Raw genomic sequence first — 15,345 nt, forward strand, 5'->3', positions numbered from 1 at the left:
TGTTCAGTGCCCTGCTGTGGCTGATTCCGCGCACCCCCCCTCCCCCCCACTGGAGCAGAAGACTCCGTTGAGAGTCCGAGGCTGTAATCTTGACTGAGAGATCACCAGGGCTTTCCACCAGGGAGCAGTTAGTGGGTTTGAACTGCTGGCCTTTCGGGTAGCAGCCAAGTGCTTAACCATTGCACCACCAGCCCTTGCGGGCTCATTGTTAGGGAAGGCAGGCAGGCATGTGTGACATGTGCCCAGGTCTGGTTAGGAGTTTGGGCAGAGGCTTTCCGGGGTCTCCATTAAGAACAGGGGAGAGGACGCACTGGATGGGAAGTGGGTCAGGATAGGCCGAGGGCAGAGCAAGTGCATGCACCTTGTCCTTTTCTCTGCTTGCCCTTCCCAAGGGCTTACCCAACCCTACCCCAAGTCCGTCCTCACTCACAGCACCCCACACCAGGTGCCAGGGCTGTCGTTGTGGGACCAGGGGCCTCCTCGTGCTCTGCAGACCAACTGATGGGCTGGAACCACTAACCCAGAAAGCCGCAGCCCACACACAGCACCAGTAGGGCCCCTTCCCAAGGCTCTTGTTCTGCCCCGGTGTGCGGGGATGGATCAAGAAGGTGTGTGGGGATCCAGGTCTGCAGGGATGACCTAGAAGGTGTGTGGGGATCCAGGTATATGAGGGTGGATTTAGAAGGTGTATGAGGATCCAGAAGTATGGGGAAGGCTTTCGAAAGTATGTGAGGATCCACAAGTGTGGGAATGGATCTAGAACAGTGGTTCTCAACCTTCCTAATGCCTCGACCCTTTAATACAGTTCCACATGTTGTGGTGACCCCCCAACCATAAAATTATTTCCATTGCTACTTCATCACTATAATTTTGCTACTGTTATGAATCAGGCGATCCCAGCGAAAGAGTCATTTGACCCCCAAAGGGGTCATGACCCACAGGTTGAGAGCCACTGATCTAGAAGGTGTGTGGGGATCCAGGTGTGCAGGGCTAGATCTAGAAGGTGTATGGGCATCCAGGAGTCTGGGGAAGTATCTAGAAGGTGTGGGGACCCAGGAGTGAGGGGAAGACTCTAGAAGGTGTGGGGGGACCCAGGAGTGTGGGGAAGGCTCTAGACGGTGTGTGGGAAGGCATCAGCATGGTGAGGGGCATGATAGTAACAGCAAGGATGGAACGCCAGCTGCTCAGGGTGTGGCACTGATGCCTGGTGGCCCCATGTGTGTCAGAGGATAACTGGACTCCATAGGGTTTTCAGTGGCTGCTTACTCAACAGTAAGGCATTATTTCTGAGGCACTTCTGGGAGGACTCAACCCCTCCAGCCTTTCAAATAGAAGCTACACATGCTAACCCTCTGCACCACCCAGGAATTCCAAAGTAAAGATACCAAAAACCCCAAGCCAAACCCACTGCCGTGAAGTGGATTCAGATTCACTGCAACCTTACATGGGGGTCTGGGGCTCTATAAATCTTTATGGGTGCAGACAGCCTCATCTGCTTCCCTTGGCTTTGAACTGCCGGCCTTGCTGTTTGTAGTCCCCTCCCTTAGCCGGCAGCTCCACCAGGACTCCTCTGAAATAAGGAGAGTGAGCATCTTTTTTTTTTAATGCGCCTATCTCTATATGACTTATTTATGCCTCATGTGGCTCTCCCAGTAGCCCTGTGAGGTAGACTTTACTGTCCTCTTTGCACGGAGGAGAAATCTGGAGCTCAAAGAGGTGGATGAACTCCCCAAGGTCCTCAAACAGCAAGTAGAAGAAACGAGAATTGAATAAAAGCAGTTTGAATCCAGAGTTTGGCACGTTAACTACAAAATCAAGAGCCCTCTAGTCCTCTGAAGCCAAACAAGAGCTTGCCCTCGAGTTGAAAGGTGGTTGGAGGCTGGTGGGACTGGAGCCCTATCAGTATAGTGGGTTAAGCATGGGGCTGCTAATCACAAGGTCAGCAGTTCAAACCCACTAGCTGCTCTGAGGGGGAAAGATGAGGCTGTCTCCTCCTGTACAGATTTAGAGCCTCAGCAACCTTAAGGAGAAGTTCTGCACTGTCCTATAGGGTCTGATATGAGTCAGAATCAACTTGGTGGCAGAGGGTGTTAGGACAGAGAGTGGCTATTCGGGGTGTTGCAAAGACACCATCATGGTTATTGAGCCCCACTTTTCATTATTCCTCCCCCTCCTTCCTCCAGCTGTGACTACAGCCCCAGGGTGTGGCCTCAAAGTGGCCTGTGTCTCAGCTGCAGTGTCGGACGAGTCTGTGGCCGGGGACAGTGGTGTGTACGAGGCATCTGTGCAGAGGTGGGTCCTGACTTGGGGTCCAGACAGGCTAGGAACTCAGTGTAGACTAAACCCAACTATGGGATTATGGGATGACAGCCCCCAGGGGTGTGTGGGTGGGGGTGACCACGGTGAGCATGCCTGACTCCCCCACTTTTCCCTCTGTCTAGAGCTATGCAGAAGAGGCAGGCTGCCTGGCTCTTCCTAGGGGTGGGGGTGGTTCCCACGGTAGCCGTTCAAAGAGGGGTGAGAGGGGAGTCTCTTTAGGAAAGGGACCCCTGACTAATCGTGGGAAGCTAGGGCCTGGGGGTTAGACTGTCATTGAGGAGCCGTCCACACACATTCCCGGAGTGAACCTGGCCATGGAAAATGGCTTTGCTCTGAGATGCCGCAGGGAAGCCTGGTGACCCTCTTATACCCTGTTGCCTTTCAGACTGGGCACTTCAGAGGCCGCAGCTTTCTTCGACAGCGATGAATCGGATGCAGTGGGCTCGGCTCGAGTTCAGATGGCCCTGAAGTAAGAGTCGGAGGCTTGAGGCTGAGCGGAGAGCACCCTCCAGCTGGGGGGCCCACATGTACCCATTCTTGTCATCACGCTGCCCGGAGAGGGAGGCCGAGCTGCAGAGCCTCTAACTGCAGGGGCGAGGCCAGCTCTTCCCCACCTCCGGGCTCTCCATTGCACAGAAATGAGAGAAAAGCATGGAAACACCCCCCCTCACCCCCATCCCTCCACCCCTGCTCCTATTCTGTGCATCTGCTGTTGCCCTCGCATTCAGCTTCTACCACCTCCATCTGGGCCTCGGTGATCTTGGGGGGGTGGGGAGCAGCTTGCCCTTGGGGGGCTGCAGCCCAGATTTGGTGGCTAGGCCAAAAAATCTTCTTCTCTTACTAAAGATGTGTGAGTGAGCTGCCAATCTTCAGATTTAAATAGGGGCGTTTCCTTTTAAAATGCAGCTGGAGGAGGGGGGGCGGGTGATCCCTCCACCTGTGCCCTCTGCTCGGGCCCCAGAGCAGCCAACAGTGATGTAGTGATGATTTTTTAAGAGCGTAGGAGAGACAGGCATGGGTGTCGAACAGGCTCTCCAGGTGCCCGCTTTCTCTTCAGGTACGACGAGAAGAACAAGCAGTTTGCGATCCTGGTCATCCAGCTGAGTAACCTCTCTGCTCTCCTGCTGCAGCCAGACCAGAGAGTGTGAGTACACTGCTCCGCCGGCCGGCCGGGCCGCAGACACTCCCTCTCCCCTCTGTCTCTGCCCGGTGCTCCCTGGCAAGCTTACACTGGCTCTGTCCTGGTCTGACAGTGACCTGCTGGGGGTCTTCTGTGTGGCTGACCGGGTTTGCAGTGGCTGCGGATTTCCTGCGACTCAGCTCCATCATCAGGCTCCCTGAAAGTCACAGCGAAGATCATGCAGGACATGGTGCGTGGGGCAAATGGACCGCAAAAGACCTTTCACGTTGTGAAAAGCCAAGACGTCGCTCTGTGATCGAAGACGTGTCTGCTCCGGCTACGGCCTTTTCTGTTACCTGACCTACGAGCACAAGTCGGGGAATGCAAGAGAAAGACGGCAGGAGAATCGTTCCCTGGGAACTGTGGGCAAGGAAGAGGGAATGGGCCAGGGGCGAGGAGCAGACGGACATTCTCAGAAGTGCTCCTGCGAAGTGCCGGAGATGATAACCGTGTACTCCCTGACTCGCAGTGTCTCCGCGGGCAGGGCCCATCTCCAGAAGAGAGCCAAGGAAACAGGACACTCTGAAGGGAAGATGAGCTGAAAATGGACGTGGCACTTGAGCATGACAGCCGTCGTGGGGGTGGCACCAAACAGAACCACGTTTCGCTCTGAAGATACCAAGTCACCATGACGCGGGGGCAGACTGACAGCAATGGGCAGCACCAGCCCTGAGTCGAAGGGCACCAGCGTTGCCGGCGGGGCTGCAGGCCTGCTAGCCACGAAGAGGAGCGGTCCAGACGGCCTCCACCCCTCCACCAGCAGATCAGGAGCCTCTAACACAGGCCAGAGCCATGGCGGGTCTGCCCCCTGCCTGCCCTCATGCACGTCACGTCTCAGGAATGGGGGTGGTCAGGACCCTGGTATCGACAGACAGACCTGGGCCTTTCAGGGGTCGCTTCCCATGGCTGAGTTGGCAAACGAACGCCTGCCATCTACCCGTGGATCCTCGCCCAGGGGCCTGGACCTCTGTTTCCTTGCCCTCATCTCTGGGCCGATGTATTTTCTTCTCCATATCTCAGCAGTACTTGCTCAAGGGATTATTATGTCCGGAAATGAGACTGAACTGACCTCTGGGGTCTTGAAGGCACCCCTGCAGCAAGAGCTTCTTCTGCGATCTGTGCCAACAGCAAGAGGCGCAGCAGAAGGAAGGCAGGCAACGCAGCAGCCAGAGGATAAGATTGGATCCAGGGGGCTTGTTCACATCCGGAAGGGCTAGAATGAATAAGCGGCCCCGTCTCTCAGCAGTGTTTGTACAAGGCTCTTTTGTGGCACAGTGTCCGGAAGTCAGCTGCCTGGCTCCAGGAGCAGCCGTGTTTGTGATTGTCTTAGAATTTGCTCCTTGCCCTCTGCAGAGCTGTGGCACGTGCCCTTTGGCCAGCAGTGCACAAGGGGCCGGTTGCCCGCAGTGGACCCTGAGTCCTCGGGGAGCCTTCTCCCCACTGAGCTCTGCATGCCACTGGCCTCTGACGACGCCACAACCTTGGAGTGTGTAAGATTGGGAAGGTTCTGGGGAAGGAGGAGCCATGTGTTACCCCGGAAGCCCTAGATGCCTCCTTCACAAATATCTGTGTACCCTGAGAAACCCTGGTGCCTGAAGGTTTCCTTGGCGCCGATCAGCAGCTCTGTCGCCCCGTGCGGGACCTGATGCGGCCTTTCTCCTCTCCTCTAGGAACATCCGCGTGGCTATCCTTCCTTGCTCCGAAAGCACCATCTGCCTGTTCCGGACCCGGCCCCTGGACGCCGCGGACACGCTCGTGTTTAATGAGGTGTTCTGGGTGTCCGTGTCCTATCCAGCCCTTCACCAGAAGACCTTAAGAGTGGATGTCTGCACCACAGACAGGAGCCATCTGGAGGAGTGTCTGGTGAGGGTGCCTGGTCTACCTGCCTGTCTAGCCATCCTTCTGGGGAGTGGGTCCCCCTGAGTTTCACTTAGACTGTGAAGGGAGCACAAGGTGTGGTGCTGATCAAGGTCATTTTAGGTTCTACAGAGATGCTTCCACAGGGATAGGAGGGCCCCAGACTTCTTGGGGGGTGAAGAGGGGGAACGCCTTTCCCAGAAGGACAGTAATTAGATCTGAAAGTGCTTTTTAATGACAGCCAGACCCTGGAAGATGCTAGCCGTCTATCACAGCTTTCCCAAAGAGCCGTAGAGACTGGACAAGAAGCCTGGAATAATGAGGATAAACATGCAGGGGCTCAGCTCCCACCTGGATCACTCTCTACGTAGCTGAATGACTTTGAGCAAGTTCCTCAACTTCTCTGACCACTGGTTCTCTCATCCATAAATGGGAATGATCTTGCTGACCCAGTGCCCACTAAAAGCACTTAGAAGAATTAAGGGGAAATAGTGAGTGTCCAGTCCCTGCTGGAGTGCCTGGCACGCAGTTGGCTCTTGGTGAATGAACCATTGGTAGGCCCTTCCTTGAAGAGGAGGTCTGGTAGAGTCGTGGTTACAAGTTGGGTGGCGATCTGCAAAGTCAGTAGTTCAAAACTACCAGCCACTCCTCGGGAGAAAGATAAAGCTTTAAAATCTGGGAAACCCACAAGGGCAGTTCTACCTTGTTCTAGAGAGTCGCTGTGAGTCGACATCAACTCAGTGGCAGTGAATTTGTTCTTTGTTTTTTTCACCCTGGAACAAAGCTGCACCGACTTCCTCCTCCTCACCCCACTGGTAAGATAGGGAATGAAGGAGCCCACGAGCAGTTAGATCCTCAGAAAGCCATGCCATGACTTGAGAGTCACACGGACTGGGGTGCCGATTCCTGTCCTTCCGTGTTCTCATAGTGTGACCTGGGAGCCTCTGCCTCAGTTTTCTCGTCTGTAAAATGGGGGCGTGTAGCTCGCTCAGGAGCTGTTCATGACGTGCACGTGAGGTCAGAGACAGGAAGGCCTTTGTTAACTCTGGTGCCATGTAGTCAGTGGTGAGAGTTTAACCCTGGGCACAGAGGAGCCACCTGGGCACAGCTTGGAGCACATGGGGGCCTCAGTCAGCAGTCAGGCAAGCATGGCCATTGGAAGGGTCCTCCAATTGTGGGGACCCTCTTAGATGACAGTGCAGAATGCTTCTCCAGACCCACTTCTCTGGGCCGGCGTGCCCCCAGCCCTGGGTACTCCTCAACAAGGAGAGAATTAATCCTATTTTCTTCTCCTAATTGGATGCCCTTTATTCTTCCTTCCTAATTGACGTCTGGCCATTGCTGGTTGTCATGGCAGCAGCCAAAGCGTTCATCACGCTACAGCCTGTGTCCATCGGTGGCCAATGGGAGGGCTGCTTGCCTGTATCCTGCGGGGACCCAGAGCGTCCAGCAGCTGGAGGAGGACAGCAAGTGAGGCGGGAGGAGAAAGAGCTGCCCTGGCCTCGCGCAGAGCCTGCCCTGCACTGCCGGGGGTGTGGGATTCCTCTTCTGTGGTACCCCGTTTAGGCTGCCCGGCAGCAGTCGGCTGCTATTGGGAGTGCTTTGTATCTGGTGCTGGCTTAGGAAGGTCGGACGCAGCATCATGTTTAATCTTCACAACATCTCTAGGAAGAAGGATGGGGAGCCTCTCTCTTTGTACAGATAAGAAATCAGGGCCCCAGAAGGCTACACCACCAATCGCGTCAGCCACTCCTAAGAGGAGAAGCCTGGATCGGAACCCAGACTCCAGCTTCCTTACACACAGCCATTGTACATATACCTGCCAGGGCTCCTGAGAGAAGCGTGACTCGCCTGGAGGATAGCATGGGGGGATTGGGGTGGGGGTGAGGGTCTGTCGTCCCTAACATGACAGGCGGCAGTCGTGCTCTCGAGTGTCCCAGCCCAGCATCACAGGAGACTCTGGCTTTTCTCAGTCCCCACTACCTCACAGCTCAGATTCCGCAAGGCCACCGTGCATTGGCTCCTCCCAGGCTCCTTCCAAGCCTGTCCCATTAAACTGCCCAGCTCCTCCCCACCAGCGGGCTCTCCTTTCAAAACAAGCACTGGCCCGAAAGGAGGCCTGAATGGTCCCTAGTCACTGGATTTCCTTGCCTAGGCCACGCACTCATCCTGATGACTCGCCACATCTTCTCTCTCCTGAAAGCCCCAGCAGTTCTTCCCCCGTCTGTACCGCCCCCCCCCCCCCCCCCCCCGACGCTCTGACCTCTCTCTCTAGAAGGGAGCTCTCGCGGGTTCTGCCATTTCCCTAATTCCAATAGTGGACCTTCCCCATCCTGTCTAACCCTAACCTCACCATCCTTCTCAAGAGCGATATTTTAACAGTTATTCTTTGGCTCTCTCTCCTTTCTTCAATTTTGCTTCTGCAGCCGGATCTAGCCTGCCAACATCTCAAACTCCACGACAAGCTTGGTATGTCGGAGTAGAACCGTGCTCCACGGGGCTCAATGGCTGATTTTATGGAAGTAGACCACCAGGCCTTTCTTCCGTGGTACTTCTAGGGGAAATCCTAGCATGTTAACTGTTTGCACTACCCAGGCGACTGTCAGTATACCAATTCGCTATAATATTTCCTGGGCTTAAAAAATAATTTTTAAAATGCCATTTCTACCTCCATCAACTAAATTGTTTCTTTCTTTTTCTTCATGACAACACATGGAAGAGATAATCTCTCTTTCATCACATTTTAACTCTCGTACCTCTGTTCATCAGGGTGCCCATCAAGGGTATCAGTGGCCTCCTTGTGGCTCTTTCCAGCCAGTGGTGTTTGCTACGGCTACTCATTCCTCCTTCTTCCGGAACTCCTTGCTCTCCTACAGTTCTTCCCACACCACTAGCTTGTCTCATGGTGCCTCCCTGCCGGTTTGTCCTCATGTCCCTGACCACAGTACATCGGAGTACCCAGGGCTCAGTCCTCTGCCCGCTTCCCTTTTGTACTTGCATCCGGCCCAGGGTTTCCTCCTAGCTCACAGTTTGAAACACCATCCTGGACCCTATCTCCTGCTTGGGCTTCTCCATTCAGTCTCTTCACTGTCCTTTCATCATCTTCTGCATGTCTAATAGACTACTCAAGCTAATAATGCCCAGGTGGCCATCCTGGTCCTCCCTCCCTCTCAGCTGATGGAGAACTCTGTCCTTGAAGGACTCGGGCCAGAGACCTCTGAATCATCCATAATCCCTGTTTGTCTCACACCCCACATCCAATGCTAAATGCTGTCGGCTCCACCCTCAGACCACTTCTCAGCCAGGTCCACGGAGCCGGGGTTATTGTGTCAATGTCCTCATTGATCTCCCTGCTCTGCTTGTCTGCCCCGTCACCACTTCTCAGCACAGCAGCTGTAATGACCCGATGAAAGCAGACATGGTGACATGCCTCCCCTCTGCTGAAAACCTTATGATGGCTCTGCGTCATCTACGGTCAACTCCTCGGCCCCTGGCCTCCAAAGCCCCTTTGCTCTTGCTGCCCCTTGGATGTTATCTCCAAACCCCCGCCTACAGCCCCCTTGTGTCTCTTAAATATGCCAGCACACACCACCCGAGACTTGTGCATTTAGGGTCCTTCTTGGCTAGCGTGCCCTTCACCAGCTACCAGTGGGCAAGACTCTTCACTTTGTCTGATTGTGGGCTTCACCCAAAAGCCACCCTCTTGGGGAGCTCTTCTCCACCCTGTTTAAGCACACACACACCTCCACACTCTCCGCTGCCCCTCCCTGCTACCATCTTTCTCATCATTGAGTTCCCCACTAGATCTCCGAGGTTGAGGCTACATTTATTTTATTGCCTCTGAAAGTAAGATGGAATTGATTGTAGATGATAGGTCGTGGTTTAATTGGCAACTACTTTTCTCTCTTAATGGGGCATAAGATACCTGTACACTTTATACTTGACGGCCCCTCAGACTGGATGAGACACATGGTCGAGCTAACTCACTCATTTGGTTACCTGTTTCCTGCGGACTCAAATGGACGCTCACAGCAGCGGGGCTTTGGTCTACATTGTGTGCCACTGACACTGTTCAGCAAGAAGAGCTCCAGGTGGACTGCAGGGTGGGTGCCCTGTCGTCCCAGCAGCCATCCTGAGCCACAGTTGGTTATTGGCCCACTTTGTCTACCACTCACTGGTCTGGCCACTGATGTGTTTGAGGAAGGTGAATGAGCTGAGGCCCAAAGCAGAGCAGGGATCTTCAAAAGAGGGTGTCCTGTGTTTGTAGAGTGCCACTAAGGGGACTGGGCCTCTGAGCAGCCCTCCAGGAAGGCGGAGAGCCGCCCCACAGGACTGGGCTCAAACCGCTCACCTGGCAGTTAGAAGCCGAGCTCTGAGCCAGGCTGTCCCCGGGGGCCCTCACAGAGGACCCAGCTCAATCAGAAAACCTCTGAAGAATGGTTAGAATGACTGCAGTTCTTTCCACTAAGACCGTGTGCGACAACACAGGGACAGCAAATAGGCGAAGCCACTTGAAAGGGATCTTCCCTCTGCGAGATGATAGTGCAGGCCATTTGTTTTCCTTCCTTCTCCCTGCTAAGGAATGCATTTCCAAACTCCAAGATAGACTGCATAGGAGGGTTTCGTGATGAGAAACCCTCCCTCCTCGCCCCTCCCCTCCCCTCCACCCCCTGCAGAGGACTCCCCAGTGCCTGGTTTCTGCTCTCACCTCTCCATTGTTTCCCGTTACAAAGTTGAGCATGTGACCATGTTCACTCTCCTTCAAAATTGGTGAGGATATTCTTTTTTTTTTTAATCATTTTATTGGGGGCTCGTGTAACTCTTATCACAATCCATACATCCATCCATTGTGTCAAGCACATTTGTGCATTTGTTGCCATCATCATTCTCAAAACATTTGCTTTCTACTAAGCCCTTGGTATCAGCTCCTCATTCCCCCCCCCCACACACACACACATCTTTCCTCCCTCGCGAACCCTTGATAATTTATAAATTATTATTTTATTATTTTTTTCATGTCTTACACTGTCCAATGTCTCCGTTCACCTACTTTTCTATTGTCTATCCTCCAGAGAGGGGGTTATATGTAGATATTTGTGATCAGTTCCCCTTTTTCCCCCCACCTTCCCTTTCCCCTCCTGGTATCCCTGTTCTCTATTGGTCCTGCGGGGTTTATGTGTCCTGGATTCCCTGTGTTTCCAGCTCTGATCTATACCTATGTACATCTTCTGGGCTAGCCAGATTTATAAGGTAGAATTGGGATTGTGATAGGGTGGGGGAGGAAGCATTAAAGAACTAGAGGAAAGTTGTGAGGTATACATTCTTATTCCTCCCTTCATATGTTGTACAAAAAGTGCCAGACTCTTCTGTTCTGCACCCTGCCCTTTTCCCCGCTTATGTTCCCTGGAGGTCTTTCCAGGGTGGTCCAGAGCGACCTTCCTCAGAGTTTTACGTTTACCGGTGTTGAGAGCTGCCTCCACGCTGCTTCTGCTGTGAAACGGGAGTGCTGCCCAATCCTCACGACCACCAGCACACCCACACCCATTGCTGTGGCTCCCAGCCAGTCCATCTCACCAAGGGTCCCAAAAGATGCCCTTCTTGTTCCCGTGCCTCACCCAAGATGACAACCGCCTTTTTGACAGTTTATTCTCCCAGTCTCCCATCACTGGGCCTTTGGGTTGTTTAAAATCTAGGGCAGTTACAAAACGGGGCTAGAAGGACGATTCCTGCTCGTGGGTCACTGTGTACCGGAGCAGATCTATCTTGGCACTCGATACCTACAGATAGGATTGCTGGCTCCACAGGTAAAGCGATGTTGCCGTATTTCTTCAGTAGGTTTCTAGACTCTGCACTCACACTAGCAAAGTGAGAGAGTGCCTGTCTCCCCAATCCCTCCCAACAACAGAGACCTCACAAGGTCTCAGTTTTGCAAGATGTGCTAGGGGCGAAAGGATTTGCATGAGTAAGTCCAAGAGGTATTGCTCCTGGGGTCCCAGTTCATACGTAGGCGGTTCATCCAAACGAAACACGCGTGAGCATGCCTGAGATCAGCAGCTGGCTGCAGACAGGTTCTCCGTGACCCCCTTGACTTCGGCTCATTAGGGTGCCTTCGGAAACAGCAGTCCATCCCGCACAGTTGTTTCGCACGGGATCTACTGGGCCTGTGAAGTCCTAGACAGTGAAGTCAGCTCTGAAGGCTATGGCCATGCTTAGATGGACTCTTAAAGGGGTAACCTTGATAGATTTCCCCAAAGGATGCTGGATGATAATGGGGCTTATTAGGAAGCACTTGAAAGACAACTGTTGGTTAAAAAAGAGAAAAGGCTGGGGAAATTGCCCTGAGGATTTTTTTTCCCTATCATTACAATGCACCTGCTGATTCTCCCTGGGTAGCAAGGGCTGTGCTAGGAGAATTTTGTGGAGAAGCCTTACCCCACCTCCTGGGAGTCTTAATCTTGCTCCTCAGACTTGTGTCTGTTCCTAAAATTCAAAGATCATTTCAAAGGACCAAACTTGAGTCCCCGGAGCATGCCCAAACTGCAGTTTTGATGCAATATAAATTGAATTGCACAGAGCTCCTCAGGGAGGGTAGAGAGATGGGAAAATCCACCTTCAGAAGTGTCCATGGGGGCTGGACCCAGCTGGAGGATCTGTCAAGAAACAATCACTTCACTTTTTTTTTTAGTTCAATCGTTTTCTTTAAATCATTTTATTGGGGGTTCATACAACTCTTATCATAATCCATACATACATACATTGTGTGAAGCCCACTTGTACATTTGTTGCCTTCATCATTCTCAAAGCATTTGCTTTCTACTTGAGCCCTTGGTATCAGCTCATTTTCCCCCTCCCCCCTACTCCCTGTTCAATCAATTTATTGGGGCTCTTACAGTTCCTCTCACACCCATCCATCCATTGGGTCAAGCACATTTGTACATAGGTTGCCATCATCCTTTGCAACACATTTTCTTCCTACTTGAGCCCTGGGGATCAGCTCCTCATTTCCCCCTCCCTCCTCACTGCACATTTGGATATTTTGTTCAAGAACGGTTCTCCCCACTTTGCATGATACTGTCTGACTTCCCTTCCTACCATATAATTTTTATGCCTCTTATTTTGGCTATGACGAGCCCTGGTCATCTCGCTCATAATGAGTGACCTTTCCAGTGTCCGAGTGCTTAGGAACAAAGCGGAGAGCCTAAGCTGTTCATTACAAGGGAAACGACAACTGCTCAATGTCATCCAGCCAAAGAGAAACATAGCCATGGCAACCATGTGTAGCTCCCGGAAGGTGGGGCCCCGTCAGACCATCATGTATCCCCCGTGCCTCGTGGTGAACCTGGTGCTCACTCAGGGTGATTAGCCCAAAAGAGCTACTCTGTTTGGATCCCAACAGTGAGTGGGAGAGAGAGAGAAAGAGAGTGAAAGTGTGTTTTGGAGATTATTCATCCTCCCTCCATCTCGACCCTGTTTTCCCAGTGGCTGTGTGTCTGAGCAGAACTGACCCCCGTGGGGTTGTCAGTGATGGATGTGTCAGAAGGCAGTTGGCAGGCATTTTTTCCGATGGGCAGCCTCGTGACCGCTAAACTTCCCATTAGAAACCCTGCAGGTTCACTACTCCCACATGGCCTACCCTCCAGCTCCCTGTCTTTCCCCTCTCTCCCAACCACAGGGGGGTGCTCAGATCAGCCTGGCTGAGGTCTGCCGGTCTGGAGAGAGATCAGCTCGCTGGTACAACCTCCTGAGCTACAAATACTTGAAGAAACAAAGCCAAGAGCCTCAGCCGGTGGGAGCCAGCAGACCTGCCCCAGAACCCGAAAGCACGGTGAGCTCCCACACAGGTCGGCTCCATCCTCCCCTGTCCTGCCGGGATGCAGGCGTGGAGGCGGCAGGCGACAGAGACCCAGAAATGGAGCAGAGGACAGGCACTAGTTGATGGGGAGGAGGGCAGGAGCAGGGAGCACCAGACTTCTCTTCGCTCCCTTCTGCCCTTTGCTTAAACTACCTTGACTTTCTTAACCACATTTGCTTGGCAAAATTCTTAATTCAGGATTGATTGGCTGAACTCTCCATTTATGTGTGTTTTAGTTATTTTAACGAGCTGGAGAAGTAGGAAAGGCAGAGAGGGAACCCTGATTGAGGACTGACCCTGTACAAGACATACTGAGAGTGTTGTTGGGAACTGCCGCCATGCCAGCCCCTACTCATGACAGAACTAGCCCGGCCTGGCCCTGCATGGTCCCCGTGATGGTCTCAGATTGGACCTCATTGTGATCCACAGGTCGTTTCCATTACTGGTTTACCAGAATTACATGGCCAAGGTCTTCTTCCTGGTCCTTCTCACCCTGGGGGCTCCCTGACTGACACCTGCTCAGTGTCAGCAACACTAGAGTCTCCACTGGGGAGGGGCTGCACAGGAGCTGCAGCTCTGCCCTGTTCTCTGGGGTCGCTAGGAATCAGAATGGACTCCGTGGCAATAGGTTCCATTTTGTCATAGGACAGTGATGAGTCGGCCTTGACTGGTGACCATGAGTTTGGTTTTGGGTTGAGTCATGTATCGAGTGCCAGCTCTTCTGATACCTTTACACATATGGTTGACTAATCGTTGTATCAGCCCTTTATAGTAATTATTAGAGAAAACCCAAAGGGGTCTGCTCCACTGAAAGTCTTCTATACTGTTGTGCTCTTCCTCCAGGAAGTCCCCCCAGAATAAAGCCCCCAGGCAGTCTTTGTCCCGGTACCTGTGCCGCTCCCCATACAACTAAAGCATCACATTGTTTGGTTATTGATGAAGCACGTGTTGGTTTCTTTGGCTACATCGTCTTATATCCAGAGACCTGTAATTCTCTCACTTAGCTACTATACTAAACGGTGTGTCTTCCAAAACTCTGTATGTACAGAGCAGGTCTGTATCTGCAGGGGCTAGTCTGAGGAACTGCCCATCTGAAGAACTTAGGGTAGTGTTTCTAATTTCTACATTACCTTGGACTTTGGGTCTGTCTGAGTTCATGGGGAAGGACACAGCTCTCGAAGCTCTGGTCCCTGCCAAGCAAGGCCAGGTTCATGGCATGCGCAATGACCCCTGGGCCTTGCCTTGTCTTTGCAGGACGCTGTGTCTGCTCTGCTGGAACAGACTGCGGTGGAGCTGGAGAAGAGGCAAGAGAGGAGCAGCACACGGACCCTGGAGGACAGCTGGTAAGTTGGGGCTTCGTTTGGGTCTCAGGACATGGCCTGGCTTGGACCGGAGCTCACGGATGAGATCCCCAAACACCAGGCCAATCAAGAGAAGAAGAATTCTGGGGGGAAATGAGGCACCCTCTCCTCACGGGCTCTCTAAAGTGGCAATCTAGCCTGGTGCAGTAGTTCCCAAGATCCCGTCCCAGTTTGGCATCCTTGTTTCCATAGACCTGTCACCCAGGCTCTTCGCCCCGATGGGATGGTTTTACATTAACCTTTGCCTTGGTGGTGTAAAGTTGATTTTTATTTTAAAATGTGATTCCGATGCATAGACGCTCAGCACAGTTTGCCTCCATGAAGAACTGCATGTCATGGACAGGAGTTCACGGGAACAGCAGACTTCACTCAGGCCGACCTTCGTTTCTCCCCAATAGGAAAGAGGAATGGGAAAGACAGTGCATTTGGGAGCTCCGTGGTCTTCTCAGCCTCAAGGCTCCTCCTCTTTCTGTTTACCCACTTTTTCCCTACTGCTTGATTTCCATCATCAAAGCTCTCTGAGAGCCCAACACAACTGTGTGGTCACCGGCACTGGAAAAGAGGAAAGGGCAAAGGATGCCTGAGCCTGTGCGCCTGTGGTTAAAGAGTGTCCTGAACGAGCCGCATAAGCACCTTCTCCTTGCACTTCATTGGGCAAGCCTAGCCTGTGCCCTACCTAACAGCAAGGGAGCCTGGGAAATGAAATCTGTTAGGTGTATCCATCAGGGTTCAGTTAGTACGAAAACAATCAGGAACGGACACTGGGTTCGCAGTAA

General features: G+C 52.8%; 1 protein-coding gene across 1 annotated transcript in view; it reads left to right on the forward strand.

Annotated features, from left to right (window-relative positions):
• WWC1 (WW and C2 domain containing 1) overlaps positions 1-15,345 on the forward strand; it is a 185,010-nt gene that overhangs the window by 147,410 nt on the left and 22,255 nt on the right. The window contains exons 12-17 of the mRNA XM_075541930.1: positions 2,184-2,292; positions 2,705-2,788; positions 3,377-3,463; positions 5,170-5,362; positions 13,029-13,181; positions 14,463-14,551. Of these exons, the coding sequence (XP_075398045.1) occupies positions 2,184-2,292; positions 2,705-2,788; positions 3,377-3,463; positions 5,170-5,362; positions 13,029-13,181; positions 14,463-14,551 (715 nt within the window). The remainder of the gene's footprint in view (positions 1-2,183; positions 2,293-2,704; positions 2,789-3,376; positions 3,464-5,169; positions 5,363-13,028; positions 13,182-14,462; positions 14,552-15,345) is intronic.

The sequence above is a fragment of the Tenrec ecaudatus genome, chromosome 2, assembly GCF_050624435.1.
Source record: "Tenrec ecaudatus isolate mTenEca1 chromosome 2, mTenEca1.hap1, whole genome shotgun sequence".
NCBI classification, from domain to species: domain Eukaryota; kingdom Metazoa; phylum Chordata; class Mammalia; order Afrosoricida; family Tenrecidae; genus Tenrec; species Tenrec ecaudatus.